Source organism: Dichomitus squalens (genome assembly GCF_000275845.1).
Source record: "Dichomitus squalens LYAD-421 SS1 unplaced genomic scaffold DICSQscaffold_18, whole genome shotgun sequence".
NCBI lineage: Eukaryota > Fungi > Basidiomycota > Agaricomycetes > Polyporales > Polyporaceae > Dichomitus > Dichomitus squalens.
Genome location: NW_006766900.1, coordinates 563,085 through 570,950, shown reverse-complemented (window position 1 = coordinate 570,950; position 7,866 = coordinate 563,085). Strand labels below are relative to the sequence as shown.

The following is a 7,866-nucleotide window of genomic DNA, read 5'->3' as shown; positions in this document are numbered from 1 at the left end:
GACAGGCAATGGTTGGAAAGCCCGGGCAATACGGCAGAGATCTCGCCGGTATTGCAGGGTATTGCGGAGTATTGCGGTACCACGCAATACCGGCCATCGAGCCCGAGGCATTAAGGGATTCCTCGGAAACGTAGGGATTGCGCGACAGGGCTAATGCCAGAAGCCCGGGAGATGTGGGGCAACATAGGGAGGAGGTTGCGAGGTATTTACGACATTGCCCCGAGATTTTCGTATTGTACGCTCTGGGGAGCCTAGGTAGTATATACCGTGCACCTAATAATGAATATCAATATTGCTTCGTTACATAGTCGCGATCGGGCTCAGGAGGATGGGCGGGCAGAGAAGTATATTGCTGAGCAAGACAGGAATACAGACGAGATCGTGTGACAATGTGTACGATCAGCTTATGATGTATCAAGAAAGGGTGAGACGTCTGCCCGCGGAGAGACCAGTGAGACCAAAGACGACTACGACGACATCGGTGGTTGCCACCCCGAGACGGCCAAGACACGTCAACTTGTTTCTGCCTGCGGAGAGACCAGTGAGACCAAAGACGAGTACGACGACATCGGCGGTTGCCACCACGAGATGGCGCGGATCCTCCAACTTGTTGAAGGCCGTGGACGACAAGACTAAAGGCGACTACGACGACATCGGTGGTTGCCACCACGAGACGGCCAAGACCCGTCAACTTGTTGGATTCCGTGGACGACAAGCATGAGCGTGACTCCTATGTTTGTATCTGAGCGTCGTCTGCGGTGTCGTGCTCAGATGGATCTTCGGCAGGCGGGGATGCATCTTCGGTTATGTCGATGAAGTGGGTGTTGGTATCGACTAGCTCTGCGGAGGATGACCGAGACCGCGTGTCGTCACGTTGTGGTGATGCACCACGAAGGCGAGTCGCGCGCTGCGCGCGACGTGCCAGGAGTTCCGCCATCCGGGCTTTGAGTACCTGTGCGCGAACATTGTCAGCGTCGTTGCAGTCTTCTTCGTAGACATCAGCAGCTGGATCCTGCTGGTCTGGAGCGCCGGCTTCGTTTCCGAACACCTTGCTGTATTGTCTGAGTTAGTATATATGTGCAGACGACTAGCGAATAGAACTTACTCGTTATAGAACGCGAATACATTCCAGTCCAATGGATCTTCCGATGGCTCAACGTATTCATCCTCAATGTCGTCTTGCCAGGCTTCGTACTCAATCGTAAGGAGGCGGTGTAGCGCGGTGTGAAAGCAGTGCCCGGATCGCTGCCTGTCGTCGCCATTCCAGCGATCGTCGGTGCTCAGCAAGTATCGAAGCTGTGAGTTGTGTAACATCAGAACGAGAGCTAGGCAACGCAAGGACACGTACCAGACTGGCGACATATACTATGTAGTCTGGCGTGACCTTTGTGATGCTATATATCTCGACCAAGGGTGCGCGTCCGAAACCGCGCAAGCCCCCGGAGCGCCCCACAGCAGAAGGTCCCTGAAATAAGTGTCGAAAACACTACAATACTGTTAGTAAAGGCATTTGGCGTCTTGAAAAAACGAACCGAAAGGAGGAGATTGCCCTTGAATATATGGCGGTCGGGGTGGGTGTTGTCGTACTTGATATCCGTTGGGAAAAGGAAACTCGGGTACGACATGTTGTCATCACGAGTCCGGAGGCGATCAGCCTGGTGGCACTTTTTGTGACGCATGGCACTGCTCGCTCCCTGGATCTTCCTGTTCTGGCTGATCTTCTGTTTGCAGAACCTGAAAGGCAGTGGAGTATCAGTGTAGATAGCAAGGAGGAGAGGCGTACTTCGAGGGGTCAAGGTCAAATTGGGCAAGTTCGTCAATAGGGACAACGAGGCGTCCTGTGGAGGTAGAGCAGTATCCACCATTTCGGGTCTTGAGGTCGCTTAGTGTGCCCGGGCCTGGCGGGGGGATGACGTCGCCCCCGGCTATGATAACATAGGGGAAGTACGAATGATAACTGGTCTTGAGTGTCGAAATGTCGGTGGTGCGACCAGCCGCTGCGTGAACTTGCATCTGCGGGCAATGAGATGGTGTCAGGACGTCAGGTCTAGGCACGTACGTATTTGGCGAAGAGGAAAACATTTTCGGGACTTGACAGGATTTGCTCGCAAAGCGCCGTGAACTTGGGAATATGATCACAAAGATGAAAGAACTTGGAGGTATAGAATTTTGCAGTAGCGGGACTCCTGGAACAATCCATTAGAGCGCACTCGAGGTGAAGGTATCGCAACATACATATGGGGTATAGACTTGTAGCACAACTCATAATCGTCGGCGTCGTGGGGAGCTGCGCGCATCACAGTCATGCCGGTCACGATGGTCTTGTGGACATCAGTATACAAGCCGCATAGCCGGTGACAATGGCGGCCCCAGGTTTTAAAGTGCTCGGTCAGTAGCTTGGGGTCAGCGTCCGTGGGACTATGGGATGTTAGTGAGGTTCTGATGTTTATGGTCGGCCACACACCTGACGTGATACTTATTCTTCTTCTTACTCTTGCGGATCGCCTTCAGAAACCTCCTTGCATCGCTCGCGGACACTTCTTCGTCGGCATGCTCGTCCTCCGACTCGTCCTCGGTATCCACCTCGTTCCCGGTATCCGCTGCGTCCTCGGCATCCTCTTCCTCCTCAGCAACGTCCTCGCCCTCCTCTTCGGCCTGCGCGGACAACTGAATTCGCTTCCCCTTCTTGCGAGGGGCGTCTTCGTCAGTGAGGAGTTCTTCGCCATCGTCCATCTGGGCTTGGGGGGCGGCCCGCATCCGTCTGATGGTGGCGGCAAACATTTCTTGGGTTTGAAGGGTGGAAGTGATGGACGTTGATGACGAGGGAGGGAGGGAGGATGACACGGGGTCGGATGATGGAGGAGGACGCGAGGACAAGGGATGCTGTCCATCACGGGCACGTCTCGAGGTCGGGATCGACGGCGGGAGGATCGACGGCGGGGGCGAAGGTTGCCGAGCGCCGAGTGCGCCGGGGTCGGATGGCAGTGCCCCAAGGTGGCGCTGCCTCACGCTGTTGGGGCGCGTCCTGACGGAATCGGATCCGGCCTGCGCGTGCTTGGTTTTCTTCCTTGTAGGACCCTCATCTTGAGATGATCGCGGGCGTTTTTGGGTGGAAGGGGACGCTGGCAGGGGTGTGACCACACTGTAGGAGGGGGAGGTATGTAAATGAGTGCATATATGCGGTCAGAAACGTATGTATATACGGTGCCTGATTACCGCGTGGACCCTTAGGCTTGGCGCTGGGGACCACGACGGGCGGCTCGACGTGCTGTCGGCGGTCACGAATCTTCCCTGTCTTGTTCTTACCCGCAGTGTCTTTCGGCATGGGAGCGCGTGAGGATGGGGGGAGATGGTGGTGTATAGGAATGAAGTTGGACCTTGAAATTTTTTTCGCGAGCTCGTCCTTTATACGCCAGGACGTGAACATCAGTGACGCGCTCGGCGCTTACACGGGCCCCAGGTGGACGCGTCAATCACGTGGCCGCGCTGGCAGCTAGTGAGGGGATTCTGAGCCGAGCAACGAACCTTTTTCATTCCCATCGCCCTTCTCACTGGCTATATGCGCCTGTCCTGGATTTTCCTCCTCGCGTTTTTTTTACTCCTCATGCCCCAGGAACGATGCTATGGGTGCCAGGACACGTTCAAGGACCTGGGATCTCACCTCCGGAATTGCTCCAAGGCCCACAAGTTCTACGACGGTGGGCTCCGACGACGAGTCGATGTCAAAGGCAAGGCCAAGCAACTTCGGGACGCAATGGCCCAGAGAAAGGTGGATGAAGAACGGGCGAGGGTCGCCGAGAAACAAGCGAGGATATCGGCTCGCCGAGCTCAATTAGAGGTACGTTGCTCCCCCTCGTTCGAATCGTACCAACGAGCACTACCCGAGTTACGTTCCTATCGCCACGCCAGAGACATACACTCTTGCGTGTCGCTAGCAACGTAGCTCGAGTGACCTGTGAGGCCATCAGGGGAGACAAAAGGTCAGCATCCTGGTCGTTCTTGAGGGTGTCCCAGGACACAGTCTCTTCTACTCCTCATCCCGCAACACAGTCTAACTGGGTTTACGCAGGCAGAACGCGAGGCAAGCATTCCAGTAATCTTCGCTCCGAGCAGAGAGGGTCGTCGTCAACGTCGCGTCCCAGCCAAGCTGGCGGATCTCCTCCCAACGTCCCTCAAGGGTCTACCCGACTTTATACTCAAGCCCAGAGTCGTCGCTCCAACAGGACGCCAGGCTGCTATAATCTCTGCACCCTCTACCTCCGCATCTGCCGCGCCTTCCCCTCGACCACGTGCGACGGTGGAGGACGCGCCCGAAGATGTCATGGAGGGCCTTGAGCCCGACACTCCCCCTCCGCCGTCACGACCTCCATCACCCCCGCCGATCAACACCCCCCCGAACCGCTTTGGAGTCTTCCGTCAGTACAGCGCCCCACCTTGCAGTGACCCTGAGGCCGGGCTCTCGCTTGACTCGTTCGCGGATGCAAGCACACACCTCCGGGCCCCTATAGATGCGCGCGAGCGCGACCCGTTCCGCCCCTTTGGTCCCACCGTCCGGGCGTGGCTCTCCGATGCAAGGGATATAGCTGCAAAATCTTTTGCGCCATTCTTGAATTGGTCGACGTTCAAGCTCATGGAATGGCAGTATTCCGGCTCCATGACGAAGTCCGCCGGGGAGCTACAACGCCTCGTCGACGACGTCATCTTGGACGACCGGTTCAAGAAGGAAGATCTCCTCGGATTCAACGTCGACCGCGAGCAGCGGCGACTCGACGAACATCAGGCCGCCGGTGGGGCATTCTCCGCTGCCGATGGGTGGCGTGAAGCCTCAGTCAGGCTCCATCTCCCCAGGCCCGGACTCGAACAAGAGGACGAAGAACACGCCCCTGCCTTCGTCATCGATAAGATTTGGATCCGGAGCCTCCTCGAGGTTGTGAAGGCCGGATTGCAAGACGTATCAGCGCGCAAGTTCCATTGGTTCCCTCATCGTCTTTTCCGTACTCGTGCCACCCCCGACAAACCCAATGCCGAGCCGGAACGCTTGTTCACTGACGTATACAACTCGAACGCCATGATTCGCGCCCACGAAGAAATCCAGAGCCGCCCTCGCCACCCCGACGACGCCGCCGATGTCGAGTATGTCGTTGCTGGCATCATGGTATACTCGGACTCCACCCACCTGACGAACTTCGGAACGGCATCCCTTTGGCCCATCTACGCATTCTTCGCAAACCTTTCCAAATATCTTCGCCTCAAACCGTCGATGTTCGCGGCGCACCATCTCGCCTACGTTCCTTCGGTAAGTGTGCAGTATCCTACCTGTTTCATGGGGTTCTCCATGCCGTCGGGTGATTTATCACCTTGCGAATGTTGTCCCACACACGCCGTCCTATGTCAGACTCGTTTAGTCTCCAAGTGAATTACCACCCCATTTGTCGGGGGGCCAGCTACCCGCCTGCCTCATTTTCACCCACCGTTGTCGAGCACGAACCGTCGCGCCCCGTGCGTCTAGAAATATCAGTTTGCCTGTCATCACGAGGACTGGCATGGGATCGCGCAAGAAGCCGAGCACAGGTCCATCGAAGTCGCCAGGACGCTCCGATTTCATCATATCTGGAGATGGTGATGATGCTGCCGACGAGGTTATCTTCCTGGGTCGGAAAGGAGACGAGAAATATCTCTGTGAGAAGTCGAGCACGTCGTTCAGGGTTCTCAAGCTGTCTCCCAGCTTGTCGGCATCATAGCACGCGCAGTCCATAGCTCAAGCGTTCTCGCATTGCCTGGTCCCTTTGATGGTCCATGATCTATGAACCGGGGATCACGAATCACGAACCTTCTACATTCGCTCTCATCCGTATTCTTGTGTCAAACGTGCAAACCTGGACGCTGGACATGTCCGATGATACTTGCCGTATTTTGTAGCGGTCGAAGACTCGCCTTGATGATGAGACGTTTAGCTTTGCGCCTACATAGACTCGCACTGTCTAGCATGCCAGATTCAGGTGAAATACGCAGCTGATGAACTACGTTACCAGATACCAGCCAATCTACTCCGATACTACGAGGAGACGTTCGGCGTGCCGGCTTCAGCCGCTGTCATCCGTCTGCTCAAGTACGACTTGATGCAGAAGGTGTGGCTCCTGCTGCTGGACGCGGAATTCATGTACGCCTTCACGCACGGTGTCATTGTTGTCTGCGGCGACGGGATCACACGTCGGGTCTTTCCCCGAATATTTCTGTACTGCGCAGATTATCCTGAAAAGTAAGGACATGCCTACGTGCCATATGTATCATCCTCGTTCAAGCCCGGTTTTTTAGGTGCCTTGTGGCCTGCCTGAAGACCCTTGCGCGTTGCGCCTGTCCGGATTGCACCACGGATAAGTGCGACTTTTGGAAGATGGGTATGAAGAGAGATATGGCAGCGCGCGAGAAGAACGCACGGAAGGACACCGGACTGTTTCACGACACGATCGCGAGGGTCCGTCGGTGGATATTCGAAGACGGGACCGCACCTGATGGAACTCATGTCCAAAAGACGAAGCTCGGTTTTTTTTCCATGGCTCCTGTTCGCGTACGTTGCACGCCTCATTGCTGATCTGTCATTCTGACCTGTCTCGCCAGTCCGCTTTTTCCTGGCGCTTCGCATCCTTCGGCTTCAATGTCTACAAATTGTTTGTGCCGGACCTTATGCACGAATTTGAGCTAGGTGTCTGGAAGGGGACCTTTACTCACCTCATCCGTATCCTCATCGCCGAGGCACGCGACGGGATTCAAAAACTGGATGAACGGTGAGCAGAGTGTGCTATTCATCTCATAGCGTCAACTGACAGTCATTCAGGTATTCGATGACGCCGACATTCGGGCGGGCGACCATTCGTCGCTTTGGGGACAACGTCTCTGCTATGAAGAAGCTTGCGGCTCGCGACTTTGAGCAGCTCCTCAAGGCAAGCTACCTACATGCACGCTGAACGTTCTCACCCCCAGCCAACACATTTTACAGTGCGCTATCCCCTGCTTTGAGAACCTACTTCCAGAGCCAGCGAACTCCATAGTGCTGACTATGCTCTTTGAGCTTGCGATGTGGCACGCATTGGCAAAACTTCAGCTGCATTCCGAAACCACGATCACTGCATTTGAGGGGTCTACAACTACGCTTGGCCAAGCGATGCGGGCTTTTCTGCGACACGTATGCCCTGAATATGAGACGCAGGAGCTTCCGAAGGAAACACAGTCACGCCAGCGCCGTAAAGCCCGGCGTGCCACGACATCTGGACCGAATGCATCAAACGCCCGTGTGTCGTCCAAACTCAAGAAATTCTCCGTCCTCAACACGCCGAAATATCACCGTCTCGGTGATTATGCTCGGAGTATAGCTGAAGTGGGTACCTCCGACAATATGTCTACGCAGCTCGTACGTATGGTTCTTGATCCTGTACCAACTATTGCCTTCCTGATCCATGATAGGGCGAGTTTGAGCACCGCCGCGTTAAACAGTTCTACAGGCGCACAAATAAGAATGGCACGTTTGGCCGCCAGATCGCCCTCGAAGTCCGTCGCGCCAACATTATCAACAAGATCGGTCAGTCGCAACATGAAGCCGTCAAGCCATGTCGCCAAAAACGGAAGCCGAAGAAGGCTCGAGCCTCCCGCGGACGACGACTCCACCTCCGATTTGATGATTCACAGCCGCTCCCTCCGACTCAGCCCGACCAGCACTACCATATCTCGAACGACAAGCGGTATCCCATCAAGCTCGACGACTTCCATTTCGAGAACGAAGGAGATCCAGCCTGTGAGGTCAGTCACGACAATGAATATCCATGCTGTTACTCACTCTACGTCGATCGTTACTGACTGAAACACGCAGAA

At 55.5% G+C, this 7,866-nt stretch overlaps 3 protein-coding genes across 3 annotated transcripts; 2 read left to right on the top strand and 1 right to left on the bottom strand.

Moving 5' to 3' along the window:
* Nucleotides 1-730: 730 nt before the first annotated feature.
* Nucleotides 731-3,325, bottom strand: DICSQDRAFT_170933 (uncharacterized protein; the record flags this gene model as incomplete). Its single annotated transcript, XM_007366563.1, has 9 exons — nucleotides 731-1,052; nucleotides 1,106-1,296; nucleotides 1,349-1,465; nucleotides 1,533-1,734; nucleotides 1,784-2,013; nucleotides 2,060-2,186; nucleotides 2,236-2,418; nucleotides 2,465-3,142; nucleotides 3,204-3,325. The coding sequence occupies 9 exons, from the start codon at nucleotides 3,323-3,325 to the stop codon at nucleotides 731-733; spliced, it is 2,172 nt and encodes a 723-aa protein (XP_007366625.1).
* Nucleotides 3,326-3,754: 429 nt separating this feature from the next.
* Nucleotides 3,755-6,789, top strand: DICSQDRAFT_147740 (uncharacterized protein; the record flags this gene model as incomplete). Its single annotated transcript, XM_007366562.1, has 5 exons — nucleotides 3,755-3,769; nucleotides 4,676-5,296; nucleotides 6,033-6,259; nucleotides 6,316-6,523; nucleotides 6,619-6,789. 5 exons carry the CDS (start codon nucleotides 3,755-3,757, stop codon nucleotides 6,787-6,789), a joined length of 1,242 nt encoding a protein of 413 aa, XP_007366624.1.
* A 604-nt stretch (nucleotides 6,790-7,393) lies between these two features.
* DICSQDRAFT_170931 (uncharacterized protein) lies at nucleotides 7,394-7,851 on the top strand (the record flags this gene model as incomplete). Its single annotated transcript, XM_007366561.1, has 2 exons — nucleotides 7,394-7,408; nucleotides 7,462-7,851. The coding sequence occupies 2 exons, from the start codon at nucleotides 7,394-7,396 to the stop codon at nucleotides 7,849-7,851; spliced, it is 405 nt and encodes a 134-aa protein (XP_007366623.1).
* Nucleotides 7,852-7,866: the final 15 nt, after the last annotated feature.